Source organism: Schistocerca nitens, chromosome 2, assembly GCF_023898315.1.
Source record: "Schistocerca nitens isolate TAMUIC-IGC-003100 chromosome 2, iqSchNite1.1, whole genome shotgun sequence".
NCBI lineage: Eukaryota > Metazoa > Arthropoda > Insecta > Orthoptera > Acrididae > Schistocerca > Schistocerca nitens.
Window position 1 is genome coordinate 932,539,670 of NC_064615.1, and position 15,107 is coordinate 932,554,776.

Below are 15,107 nucleotides of genomic sequence, written 5' to 3' on the forward strand. Positions count from 1 at the left end.
AGCTGCAAAATACAAACACGAATTCTTTACAGACGAATGGAAAAAGTGGTAGAAGCCGACCTCGGGGAAGATCAGTTTGGATTCCGTAGAAATATTGGAACATGTGAGGCAATACTGACCTTACGACTTATCTTAGAAGAAAGATTAAGGAAAGGCAAACCTACGTTTCTATCATTTGTAGATTTAGAGAAAGTTTTTGACAATGTTGACTGGAATACTCTCTTTCAAATTCTAAAGGCGTCAGGGGTAAAATACAGAGAGCGAAAGGCTATTTACAATTTGTACAGAAACCAGATGGCAGTTATAAGAGTCGAGGGACATGAAGGGGATGCAGTGGTTGGGAATGGAGTGAGACAGGGTTGTAGCCTCTCCCCGATGTTATTCAATCTGCATATTAAGCAAGCAGTAAAAGAAACAAAAGAAAAATTCGGAGTTGGTATTAAAATCTATGGAGGAGAAATAAAACTTTGAGGTTCGCCGATGACATTGTAATTCTATCAGAGACAGCAAAGGACTTGGAAGAGCAGTTGAACGGAATGGACAGTGTCTTGAAAGGAGGATATAAGATGAACATCTAGAAAAACAAAACGAGGATAATGGAATGTAGTCGAATTAAGTCAGGTGATGCTGAGGGAATTAGATTAGGAAATGAGACACTTAAAGTAGTAAAGGAGTTTTGCTATTTGGGGAGCAAAATAACTGATGATGGTCGAAGTAGAGAGGATATAAAATGGAGACTCGCAATGGCAAGGGAAGCGTTTCTGAAGAAGAGAAATTTGTTAACATTGAGTATTGATTTAAGTGTCAGGAAGTCGTTTCTGAAAGTATTTGTATGGAGCGTAGCCATGTATGGAAGTGAAACAGGGACGATAAATAGTTTGGACAAGAAAAGAATAGAAGCTTCCAAAATATGGTGCTACAGAAGAATGCTGAAGATTAGATGGGTGGATCACATAACTAATAATGAAGTATTGAAAAGAATTGGGAAGAAGAGAAATTTGTGGCACAACTTGACTAGAAGAAGGGACCGGTTAGTAGGACATGTTCTGAGGCATCAAGGGATCACAAATTTAGCGTTAGAGGACAGCGTGGAGGGTAAAAATCGTAGAGGGAGACCAAGAGATGAATACACTAAGCAGATTCAGAAGGATGTAGGTTGCAGTAGGTACTGGGAGATGAACGAGCTTGCACAGGATAGATTAGCATGGAGAGCTGCATCAAACCAGTATCAGGACTGAAGACCACAACAACAACATGTGGATACGTAATGGTGAATAAAGCACACTCTTTCAGATGGCATGCAACAGTTCATTTCATAATTCATCTATGTACCCTGTGTGTTTCTTGGCAGATGACTGACTTTTGCTTTGCTATGTATTTCGTAAACATTTCCTTTAAATTTAATATATATGCATCTTTCTTCCAACCATCAGTATCAGAAGATCAAAATCTAAAATAGTATTCCTTTTTTGTTTTTATGGGCTCTGTTATAGATTTTATTGTTCTGTTAATTTATTTTCTCCCAGTCAGTCTATGTTCTTTTCCAGCTTTCAAATTTTGAAAATAATGTCAAATTCATAATTTGGAAATTTCTCACACACATGTTAACTGTGAAAAGTACTTGGTGTCACAAATATTTAACTGATTAAAACCCAGAAAAGTTACTCACCCCAGACAGGTAAATCATCCAAGTACATCTGGTACCAGTAATGATTTTTCACTGCGTAAATGAAGGCTTTTTGCTTCTCCTTTGTTAACTGGATCTCACAGTATGGTGTACTTGCGATGTCCGCTGAAAACAGGCGTCATTTACATAATGAATCAGTTGAGGGAGAATCCAAACTACAAACAGTTGCAATACCCTGTTGTCTCAGGTATGAGTAGTAGGCCTCTCTTATAATGAATCAAGAGAGCTAAGTGCCCTCTCATAAAAGTATTTCAAATAGTTAAGAAATGTCTTCAGTATGTATAATGTACCATACCAGAGCACACAAATACCACAAACATTTCCTCAGAACCATTTATTCACCTCCAAAATGTACAGTCTGTTAAAAAAGGATTATAACAGCTTTAAGTTGAACTACAGTCTCTGAACAGCACAGTGGTATTCATTACAGAACACTGGTACTGAGATAATGTACTTACTTACTTTTTCGTGTCTGGAGCTGTCAATTTTTCAGCCCAATACCGGACTATGTCATAAGATTCAGGTCTGCTTAGCTAGAGGTCATCTAGGGAGTAACATGCATGACGTTTTGGCATGTTGCAGAACTACATTAATGGATGGGGAATCATATTTATAAGTGACATGACCCACTCTTAAAGCTACAGGTCTGATCAAAATTACTGTAGAAAAACATTTTGAAATAGCAAGCACCGAACCAATAAATTTAGACTTTTATAAAAAAAATTAATCAATTAATCTGTGTGTGTACTAGTTACTTGGAGATAATGTGGACACTTTCTCCAACAAATTAACAGAAGTCCAGGAAAGAATGTCGACCACCAACATTATCACCTTAATACGTGGAGTTAGTTTCATGTTCCTTTGATCATCTGTATGACAAATCATAATGATGGGGAATGAGTTATTTTACATTCATGTTACACTTGTTTTAGTACTGTTTTGAATTAATAATTCCCTACCCACTACCTTTTACTCATTACGAAATTGGAAGTTCTTCTACAGAATAGGGGTTGTCAAGGAGAAACACTTTCAGTTCCAGATGTCTACAAGATGATTGTGGGTGAGAACCATATATTCTTACAAGTGTTTCTGATCAATAAACACTTTCTTTCTTAAAACTCAGTTATCCCGGAACATAATTCCTTATGGCATTATTGAATGAAAATTTGAAAAATACGACAACTCACTGATTTGTCTCTCCCCAAGATTTGCAATGAGTCTAAGCGCAAATGTGACTGAACTACGTTGTTTTAGAAGTTCCAAAAATATATTTTTTTTCCTGTTAAAATTCGCATCAATATGGACACCTACAAATTTTGATGTTTCCAGCATGTGTTACACTTATCACTGGTGCTGTGCCTCTATATGAATAGAACTGAATATATTGAGTCTTTTTGAAACTGACATTGAGGGTATTAGCACAAAATCATTCAATAACATCCTTAAGAGCATTATTTACAATTTCTTCTGTTGCAGTGTGTGTATGTGTGTGTGTGTGTGTGTGTGTGTGAATTAATTACAATAGTAGTGCCCAACACAAAAAGAGCTAACTCTGTTGTATATTAGATGGAAGATCATTTACATCTATAAGGAACACCATCTATAAGGAACAACTGCAGACCTAAGACTGATCCTCGATGAACCCCGTAAGTCAGAGGAATTTCCCTTGCTTACATTGGTTGACCCCCATGACCCATGGACCTTGCCGTTTGTGGGGAGGCTTGCATGCCTCAGTGATATAGGTAGCCGTACCGTGAGTGCAACCACGAAGGAGAGGTCTCTGTTTGGAGGCCAGACAAATGTGTGGTTCCAGAAGAGAGGCAGCAGCCTTTTCAGTAGCTGCAGCGGCAACAGTCTGGATGATTGGCTGATACGGCCTTGTAACATTAACCAATACGGCCTTGCTGCACTGGTACTGTGAACAGCTAAAAGCAAGGGGAAACTACAGCCGTAATTTTTCCCGAGAGTATGCCGCTTTACTGTATGGTTAAACATTGATGATGTCCTCTTAGGTAAAATAGTCCGGAGGTAAAAGAGTCCCCCATTTGGATCTCCAGGTGGGGACTACTCAGGAGGACATCATTATCAGGAGAAACAAAACTGGCGTTCTACGGATCGGAGTGTGGCATGTTAGATCCCTTAAACGGGCAAGTAGATTAGAAAATTTAAAAAGGGAAATTGATAGGTTAAAGCTAGATAAAGTGGGAATTAGTGAAGTTCGGTAGCAGGAGGAAGATGACTTCCAGTCAGGTGAATACAGGGTTATAAATACAAAATCTAATAGGGGTAATGCCAGAGTAGGTTTAATAATGAATAAAAAAAAAAAATAGGAGCGCGGGTAAGCTACTATGAACAGCATAGTGAACACATTATTGTAGCCAAGATAGACACAAAGCCCACGCCTACTACAGTAGTACAAGTTTATATGCCAACTAGCTCCGCAGATGATGAAGAGGTTGAAGAAATGTATGATGTGATTAAAGAAGTTATTCAGATAGTTAAGGAAAATGAAAATTTAATTGTCATGGGGGACTGGAATTCAATAGTAGGGGAAGGAAGAGTAGTAGGTGAATATGGACTGGGTGTAAAGAATGAAAGAGTAAGCCGCCTGGTAGAATTTTGTGCAGAGCATAATTTAATCATACCTAACGCTTGGTTTAAGAATCATGAAAGAAGGTTGTATACATGGAAGAGGCCTGGAGACACTGGAAGATTTCAGATAGATTATATAATGGTAAGACGGAGATTTAGGAACCAGGTTTTAAATTGTAAGACATTTCCAGGGGCAGATGTGGACTCTGACCACAATTTATTGGTTAAGAACTGTAGAGTAAAACTGAAGAAACTGCAAAAAGGTAGGAACTTAAAGAGATGGGACCTGGATAAACTGAAAGAACCAGACGTTGTAGGGAGTTTCAGTGAGTGCATTACAGATAGACTGACAAGAACAGGGAAAAGAAATACAGTAGAAGAAGAGTGGGTAGCTTTGAGAGATGAAATAGTGAGGGCCGCAGAGGATCAAGTAGGTAAAAAGACGAGGGCTAATAGAAATCGTTGGGTAACAGAAGGGATATTGAATTTAATAGATGAAAGAAGAAAATATAAAAATGCAGTAAATGAAGAAGGCGAAAAGGAACACAAACATCTTCAAAATTAGACTTGTGCCCTTACTAAAGAAAGGAAATGCTGACAGTAATGAAAGCCATGGGCCAGTTTCACAACAGTCTTCATTCTCAAAAATAAATGAATCAATCAGGAAAGACTAAACAACCTTTTCAACAAAGCGCAGTTTGGTTTAAGAAGTGGGAGAAATACAATATGAGCCATTCGACAGTTCACAAAAGTGGCACTTGAAGCTCTTGACAAAGATGACCGTGTTACATGCATAGCCTTGGACTTCTCCAAGGCTTCTGACACAGTTTACGCCAAAATTTTACAAAACAAGCTAGAGGCACTAGGTGTTAGAGGAACAGTGAACAGTTGGTTCCAGTCTTATAGGGAAAACAAATGAGAAAGATGGAGGCAACTCACACCACTGCCGATGACAAATTTTTAGTAAAACAACTGTCAGACAAGAAACACACAAACATAAGTGTTCCTCAGGTTTGTTATCTGGGTCCACTTCTGTTCTTAGTATATACCAATAACTTTCCATAAAGTATAAGACATGGAGGAAAGTTCTCTTTGCTGATGATAGCAACATCATAGTCACAAACAAAACAACAGAACTCTTATTGGAGAAAGCAAAAGAAATCCTCAAGGATTTTTATGACTGGGCAGTATGTATTAAATTAACAATGAACATAAACAACAATATGCAATTTACAATAAAAAGGGAAAACCATTCTATCATATTAAGCATAGTTGATAATTGATAAATCTATACATTGTGTGACAAATACAAATCTTTTTGTGATGAATACTGATTGTCAGGTAACATGGACTGAACACAGAGAGGTGACTGAAAACAATGTCATCAGCATTTTTTGCAAAAAAAAAAAAAAAAAAAAAGGTTTTATCATCTGTTTGTAACAGCCAATATCTTGTGGTGATATACTATTCCAAAGTACAATTAACTCTCAGGAATGTGAATCTTTTTTGAGAATTGAAGACACAAAATGGACAAAATTTTTAACTGCAGAAGATGATCATAAGAATAAATAACTACAAGTAGTAGTAAGCACCACTGCAAAGAAATGTTTAAAAATTAAGTATCCTTACTCTACAAAGTGAATCATTTGCCAGTCTGCTGCACATATTACGGAAAACATTTGGGCAAGTTTGGACTTACATTCACCAAGGAAAAACAAAAATCGCAAAAAAGCATTTTCTATCGAGGAATAAAACTGTATAACAAACTGCCCTAGTAGATGAAAAAGATTACTAAAATACATCTGATTAAAAAGACAACTGAAACTTTCTTTCCAAGTAATGCACACAGCAAGATTACTTAGAGGAATCAGAGTAGTGATTAATATTTAAGGGAGATAACTACAATATCTTGTCAGATTACAGCACTCTAATGCTTTTCGTGTGGCAAGACCTATAATGCATGATAGTAATATTTTGTCATTCTCCTGAGTGCAATGTTTCACTCATCAAGGGGGATGCTGACTTTGTTTTGCAGATAGACTGAGTGGAGAACATGAAGACGCACGTGAGGCCATGGTGGCATGTTTGCAGGTCTGAAGTCAGTTTTCTGAACAGACTAGAATTAGCGCAAGGGGCAGCATGTCCACAGTTCAGGAGTCGCCAATGGGTGCTCTTGATCGATGCAGTGATGAAAAACAAAATTATGTTTTTTGTGTAAGTCATCAAGTGCAAATGTGTATGTATCGAAGAACACTGTACAACAGGGACCAACCAAATGAGGCAGCACAGTTGTTAAGACACTGACCTCATATTCAGAAGGATGGAGTTTGTTCTGCCCTGTCATTCTGATTTAGGTTTTCCTAAAGCATTTCAAGCAAAATGCTAGATGTTTCCTTCAACAAGGCCTGTCTGACCACCTGTCCTATTTTCATAAAATCATTCTTATGTGGTGTGTGTGTGTGTGTGTGTGTGTGTGTGTGTGTGAGAGATTTATTTTCACTGTATTATAATGACAAATCCTATATGACTGCAAGATGATCCATGGACGAATAGATAAATAATATAAACAAAAAATAGGGTCAATAAACTTCCAAGTCTCTATTAAGAAACTAATACTGTATTAATTATAATTCTGTACATTAAGGTATACATTATCAACAAATTCAACTATATTTGAATGCTAACACAAGTTGTGCCAACATTTTCTGGGGTGTTCTCTGAAGTACACTCTATCCTCCCTCAGTCAACAAACAAATCACAAATGAAGATTGAAAATTAGGCCCATCTGGTGACACAGTTACTGAGTATGGAACCACTGTTACAGCTAATTCATGTCATGCCCAGTGCCCATGTGCATTGTGTTTCACTGCATTTAAGTCAGTCTCTTAGCTGACTTCAGACAATTATGTTTCAGTTGATACTAGACTCCCTTCAATTCTAGCATGATCATGAATTCCCAAGACACCAGGTATTCGAGGATAGATTGCAAGCTCTCAAGACACATATTCACAGCCTGCTGCAGCTATCTTTATGATTAAGACATTGGCCTCAGTCATTACTAAAAATATATTGAAAGTGAAATGGGAAGACCGAGTAAGGAATGAAGAAGTATTAAGAAGAGTTGGAGAAGAAAGAAACATGCTGAAAGAGAAAACGGAACTGGATTGGGCACTGTTTGAGGAGAAACTGTTTATTGAAGGAAGGAATAGAAAGAATGGTGGAGGGAAAAAGGGGCAGAGGAAAAAGAAGATATCAAATGCTGGACAATATCCAAGGAGACAAATATTCAGAAATGAAAGGACTGGCTATGGACAGACAAAAGTGGAAGAAGCTTAACATGCTGTAAGGCAGAATACCTACTACTACTACTACTACTACTACTACTACGTTCCAGAGAGTAAAGGACAAAGATGAAAAATTAATTTTTACATATTTATTCTCTCACATCAAATCGACTAAATTATTGTTTTGCTGACAATTTCTGTCAGAGAAAAGAATTATCAGGGAATGTAACTTGGTGAACATGAGCTATGGAGTTCAGAAAAGACTCTCCGAAATGTTTCCAGTTTGGTATATAAATTTCCTCGGCACTTGTTTTTGAGGAGGAAGGTGATGCAACAAGCATTATTTGTAAGCTACTGTTTTCTCAGGTGCATAATTATCTTTATCATTGATACTCTATGTTCCAGCTTGTGATGCCTCATGCGTAACATAAAATTGATAAGTTCACAATATTTTAGGATCACAGGGAGAAGTAACAAATTTTCAAACTTTAATCAACCTTTATTTTAAAAACTAACTACCGGGCGTGAGTCGTGCTTCGGTAGCTCAGTTGGTAGAGCACTTGCCCGCGAAAGGCAAAGGTCCCGAGTTCGAGTCTCGGTCGGGCACACAGTTTTAATCTGCCAGGAAGTTTCATATCAGCGCACACTCCGCTGCAGAGTGAAAATCTCATTCTGGAACCTTTATTTTAGTAGGTGCAGTTTTATAATTGATCTGAATATCTTATAGCTTCAGCACGTGAAGAACTGTGAAAGCTTTATTTTGATAAGTTGTCAATTGTGGACGTATAATACCACTCACAGGCTGCTAAATTTTGGAGATATTGTTGAGCTGTTCTGACTTAAGGTTCAGTGATGAATATACAATGTGTCTTCATCATTATGCTATTTTGATGACAAAATTTGAATCTTTGTAAGGATCATGCTGTAATTCTTTTTTCAAGTAGAATCATCTCAGTCAGAAAATATCTGATTAATGGAACTCTGGCAAATCAGATGAATAAATTTCAGTAAATATGCTTCGACAGGGCAGAAGTTTAAGCTTTCACATGGAACACACTAACAAATTGTCTGCTGTTACAGCTTTGGTTGATGTTAGGTGGAAGTACATGATAAGTTAAATAACAGTTTCAATTCTCTTACAGCTTCCTCATTAAAATTCAGAGGGCCAGTAAATACAATTTGGCAAATTAGCAAACTTTGTCTGACTGACTTTGCATTTAACACAGTCTAAATGATTGTGTTAAATGCAAAGTCAGTCAGACAAAGTTTGCTTAGTTGCCAAATGGCAACTGTTAGTGGCTTCCACCCTGGTGAGTTGTCCAGAATATCAAACTGATGCTTGCTAGTAGCATAGCTAACTAACCAGGACTATAACTTCATGAGTTTGACAGTTCGCGGCATTGAATCAAAAGTTTACCTACTGTATCAATGTGGTAGCTGCCCTGGAAGAAACGTCCTCAAATCACACCTTATTTGCATGTATACTGACACTCATCCTGAAGAAACTGGAATACAGACAGTGAATTCAAACAGATCTCGCATCACTCAAAACTACAAATCTGTTGGTAGATGATTCTGTCACAAAGATAACATCAAAAATCTCTGGCCTCACCATTCACCACTTTGTTACAAAACATCAAACACAATTCCTCAAAATTAAGAAACACAACCTTACAATTGGTGAAGCAATTGCACTGCTTTATTTTGCAGATCACACCTTTGTTGTCCACAACACTGTCCTAGGTTTTTAATGGGAGAACAGACAAGCTACTGTACATCACATTATTGTCTACTTTATCAAAATTAAGCAAATACAATACAAAACTTTTAGCACTAAGACAAACCTACTCGATAGCTGTCTACGTTGCAAGACTGGGAAGTGGGTCAGATGTGGATCAAATCTACAGGATTAACAACTGTGGGCTGGCACACCAGCCACACTGAGTTGTCTTTATGGATTTTCCGTTCTCATTTATACAAATGCTAGACTGATCCCCAAATTCCACCTCAGAGAATGTGATATATGGACAGATAACATGCACCAGCACATCGAACAAAGCTTACACGATTCACAGACAGATGGTGCACATTACTTCCTTCATTTGGTTACCTAGGCAACTGAGGCAGCTGAAAGGGCATCCTGCCATAAGGCTGAATAATAAAATAAAACTTGCCAAATCCTGAAAAAGCAGACACTGTACAAGATGGGATAAACACTGGAAAAATGAAGAAGAAGAAAATGAGTAACAGCTGAACACATTATACAGTAGCATTTCATACATTTTAGACAAAACTTGTGGGTTAACTGAAATTACAAAGACATATCTGAAGAAAATCAAATAGTTCAGTGGTAGGGCTGCAGCCAGTACACAAACTTCAAGAATTTCACCAATCAGTACTAATACCTCTGATTTTCGTACAAACATTGCAATAAGTAAAGAAAAGTTTGCATGTGATGAAACTGGGGACACTGTCAAATGACTATATACAAGAACAATCCTACAGTGCCTGCAGAAAAAGCTATTCCTCAAAGCTTTGCACTTATATGCATTCTGTGAGCTGAACTTTAATAAAATTGAGTTCATTTTTGTTAGAAAGGATCAAACTTAACAAGGCAGAGCATTCCAGGAAGAAAGGTTTTCTTTGACAATAAGTCAGTAAAGGAAAGATACTGTCGCAACAAAATTTACTGGCAACTTTCCAGTCCCAACTGGAGCAAACGAAGTGAGTCAAATGATATCTTGCAATGCGGAGAATGAAAACTATTCAATCATCTAAGTTTTGCAGCTTTACCTAAATTATCAACTGAATTACAGCACTTAGAACACAGTAAATTATCTTGAATGTCTCCCTGACATTTACTATCATTCCCTTAGAGGCCATAACACATGAAGTATTAACATTTGTAAGTCCAGAAATTTGTAAACTTTCCTTTGGTCACTTAGTACATGCACACACCAAATTTGAACAAAATCTGAGATGGTCAAATTTGGGTTCATCTCTAAAACTAGACCATATATATATATATATATATATATATATATATATATATATATATATATATATATATATATATATATATATATATATATATATATATATATATATATATATATATATATATATATATATATATATTCTTTGCATCTCTAACATTCAATTTTCTAACCAATTTAATTGGCTTGTTAGTTTTCCCAATACCCTAAGATTTACTATCTGTTGTGTGTCTCCCCCCCCCCCCCCTCTCCAAAAGTGACAATATATAACTGCCCAAGATTCACTACTGACTGATGGCATTTTGGCGTTACAATAAAGAAGAATTACACAGTTTTTCCAACAGTCTTGAGTACATTATATGAAAAAGCGTCTACACGAATCTTACTTGCTTTGAAATACAGGCAAATATGCATTTTTACCTTTGAATTCAATTTCCAATCCGCTGAATTCAAGCTCCACACCCTGAAGAGCTTCGCTAAGGGTCTCATGATAATGATTTATGGTGTCTTTCGAGCCTACACAGAACGGCAACGAAAAATAGGCGTAAGTTTCTTGGCGGTTGTGGTAGGGTCCCACAGTGTTCATCCACAACACAACTTCCTCATTATCATTGTACTGAAAAATAATTGTATGACAAATTAGTTTCTTGAATTCTAATCCCATTCTAATGATAGGTATACGTCATATTATTTTATCTGTAATTAGGATTGATACTGTAGGCCAACAGAACAACTATAGTGCTGCCGGCATAAGATTTCACTTCAGTGACAGCCCTTAACAAAAACTACGAGGCATTTATATTACAGTCTCACGGTTTCAGCTTTCTTGTCACGTACGGTGCAGCTATTGCACCAGCAAGCATGTAAAAAATATTTACGTAAACACCACGAATACTTACTATGTGTGTATGCTCGTCAGCGTTTACTCCCAAAATAAAAAACAAGCACAAAAACAACAGCGACATAATTTATGACAATATGCAGGTGTCCTTTAGCTGTTACTACTCTTCACTATCATCCGCCCCCTCCTCACCATTTCATCGATATAACACAGTTGTCAACAACACTGCTTCGTAGGAAGATTTTTCGCTATTGCCACGTCAAAACACGAGATGTCTCTCACGTCGCAAAATGCTTGACATATACGAGCGTTCACCAAAGATGTTAATTGCAGACGAATCTAAATTTACATGCAGAACCAGAGATACTAAGTCTACGATTACACCAGTGATTCCCATATAGAGATCACTGGATGACACATATGATCTACAGATGAAACCATGACTTTCGTCTAGAGACGAAATCTGGGCGCCGATAGGGTACTCTCGGCTGGCCTCGAGTCTGCAGCTCGTAGCGCTTTCCTATGGTAGTCAGCGAAAACTTACAGTAGTCTCCTGTGTACTATTCGCGTGTTTCGGCTGTAGTGCGTTTGGTTACGTTAAGATAGCTCTCATTTGAAAGATGTAAAAATATAGGTGCAATTTGTGCTCCGCAGCATGTAGCAGTAATAAAAGCTTACATCGTAAAATTGTCCAAGATACAGCCACAATAATGAAAATTTCCATAAAATTTAACTTTTGTACCACAAGACGGTGTCGGATCCAACAGGTTTGTTTTCGTTTACAGAGGAAACGGCGCTGATTTGTGTTATATGCCGAATGTAGACCAAATGAAATTGATTTATAGGGGGAAAACAGTTTCTTAGCTAAATGTAGTATACGACACGACATGTGAGATGTATCCTGATATTCCATCTTGTTTCAGGAAAGTTAATACTTAAAAATGACCGTTACTTTTTACTTTACTTCAGGAGGTTGAAACTCACCTGAGGAGCTAAGGAATGCAGCTTCCTACTTAACCTGAAATCCTTGCTACAGATTACACTTGAACATCATTCTTTCCGACTTTGAACCTCGAATGCCTCAGACCTTGCTATACCCAAAAATTATGGAAAGAATGATATTGCCACAACGTTCTTCTGCTCTCATACCAAATATTAGGCTTCCTTATGTGGACTTTATATACATTTCATCAAAATTAATTAAATAATGAATTTCTTTATTTAAACAATCTGATGTCTCATTTGATGAGACACACTCTATATAAGTACAAATGGTGTCAAAGAAACAAACTGTCACTTACTTTGCTATGGTTAAGTGCCCTTTGACAAACTTCTTTACTTTTTTAACTGATTGTCATCAGAAATGACAATTTTTATTTGTTTTTATTCATCAGCAAAAACATTAATGGCAATCAGACAGCATAGGCTGTTCTTATTCTAAACTCTCAATGATGCACCATGCTAAAGTAGTCTTAATAACCAATAACCCTGAATTCCTGCAACACAGTTCGCGCTTTACTGGCAATTTCTTCATTCGAAACGTCTTTAGCAAGAAAATTTCCGAGGCCACTACTACCAAGATTATGCATTATAAAACAGTTTGCCCAGTTTTCAAAATATTTCACGCACAAACAAAAACTACATAAACACTGGTATAGTATAGATCTTGCTCCAATAATAGACTCATTAATCTAATTAGCTTATAACAAAATGCCAGTCATCTGTTTCTGATTCTCCACTCCAGAGCAATACATTAATATATACTTCTGCACCTCCGTGACTGTAAAAATAATTACGACAGTGTTTGTGCTATTGGCAGAGTTGGTCCGATGAAAGGCATGTTACATAAAAAGAAAAAGGTACTTGTAAACTGCTTTAGTCTCTCTCGAGAGAACTACATTAAGTTCCATTAAGTTCCGCAGCTTAGAAGTAAAATTCAGCTTCAGATTAATGAAGGAAACCAGAAACAAAGACGTTTGTGCAGCCATCGCCAATAAACACCGGCTTCAGAGCAATCTATCTTTGTAGTCCTCTGCACTCACTTTCAGAAACCATAACATTGGCCAGTTAAGATAGTAAGAACCGGAATATTTTTCTCGTGAAAAATTACTCGTAGTTTTGGTAGAACTTAACGGTGTTATTAGTTGTGGGGTATATTTTTAAAGACTTTTTTAAAGTCCTTCATTATAGTAAACTAGGTCCTAAAACTGCATAAGCAATCTATGCAGTTAACATACAAATTTGAATTTCGCGCGGAATGAATTAAGCATCTCCCTGTCCTTTGCGAATGTATAAGTTTTCGTGGTCTGTCACCTAGAAGCGTCACGTGCTGTCCAGAGGCCAGCAGAGCGCAATCGGTCGGCTCTCGCGATCGGCACCAAAATTTGCTTTCGCTAGACACAAGTGAAACCATGGAGGTAAGAATGTCCATAGACGAAATCATGACAACTTATATCACAAGGTTACTGCTAAACAGTTATAAATATTTTTATCATATCCTCACATCAGCGTGGGCCATTAAATTTCCTATCACAGTTGTTGCAGATTATATTGAAAATCACATAACCTTGGCGTCTAAATGTTTGACTACAAAGCAGGATGTACATGATGCAGTGATTTGAGTGCTACATAGTTCGATACATATTTGCTGATAAGGCACAGGAATTAATAAGGAAGATCAACACACAGTATAGCCACTATTGACAAGTATTTTTTGGAAAATATTGTGAAGCATTCATATGTTCAGTTTTAGATTAATTGAGGTGCAAGGTGTTTTTAATATGTTAAAAAAAAGAAGCGGAACAACTTCATTAGTGATATTTATGGAGTGAATATAGCGATATTAACGTATGATCTGTTCACCTAGGAGAACTATTGAGAGATTTAATCAATGTATGCACACCAGAAGCCCACTTTTAATGGCACTGGAATTTATGAAAGTTACCCCAGTCCACAAGAAAGGTAGCCTCTCAAGTTGTAACTATTAAAGGCCTGCATCAATACTTCCAATGCTACAAAAGTAAGTGAAACTATGCTGAATAAAGAAATTGTATATTAGTAATTGTTGAGAACATTTTTGCTGGGGAACAGTACTTTTTTACTACTTTAAAGTGAACATAAACAGTCTCGACCGCAAGAAACATTTATTTTTGTAGTTAGTGATTTCAGCCAGTTTTTGACAATCTTCAGACGTCATACCATGATGGTAGCCAGAGGCGGTGTATGGAGCAGCGTTACGACTCCATGAACGTCAACAGTGTTTATGTTCATTTTAAATTGTATGATACTTTGAAGAAAAGTGATAGCATGGTTCAATGTCAGAAAACAGCGCAGTGAAAGATAGGAAGTTAAGGAAATGGAACCTGATTAAAATGAAAGACTCACTGATTGTTGAGAATTTCAAAGAGAGCATTATGGAACAGTTGACTGAAACAGAGGAAAGGAATACTAAGGACAATGAATAGGAAGCTTTGAGAGATGAAGTAGTGAAGGCAGCAAAGTATCAAATAGGCAAAAAGACAAGACCCATTAAAAATCTACAGCTAATGCAAGAGATAAGGAGATTAATAGATGAAAAAAGGAAATATCAGGAGTTATCAGAAAGAAAGGTACACTTTCTGATAAAACATAAACTACCACATATTTTGCAGCAACATGTCTTTTTGAATTCTTTACAAGTTTCTCCATTTTTCTACAACGTTGCCATA

At 36.9% G+C, this 15,107-nt stretch overlaps 1 protein-coding gene across 1 annotated transcript in view; it reads right to left on the minus strand.

Moving 5' to 3' along the window:
- Positions 1-11,720, minus strand: part of LOC126237250 (transmembrane 9 superfamily member 3) — a 94,403-nt gene extending 82,683 nt beyond the window's left edge. The window contains exons 1-3 of the mRNA XM_049947166.1: positions 11,459-11,720; positions 10,980-11,175; positions 1,670-1,792 (exon numbers count right to left, since the gene is read on the minus strand). Coding sequence (XP_049803123.1) covers positions 1,670-1,792; positions 10,980-11,175; positions 11,459-11,524 — 385 coding nt within the window. The 5' untranslated portion in view covers positions 11,525-11,720. The remainder of the gene's footprint in view (positions 1-1,669; positions 1,793-10,979; positions 11,176-11,458) is intronic.
- Positions 11,721-15,107: the final 3,387 nt, after the last annotated feature.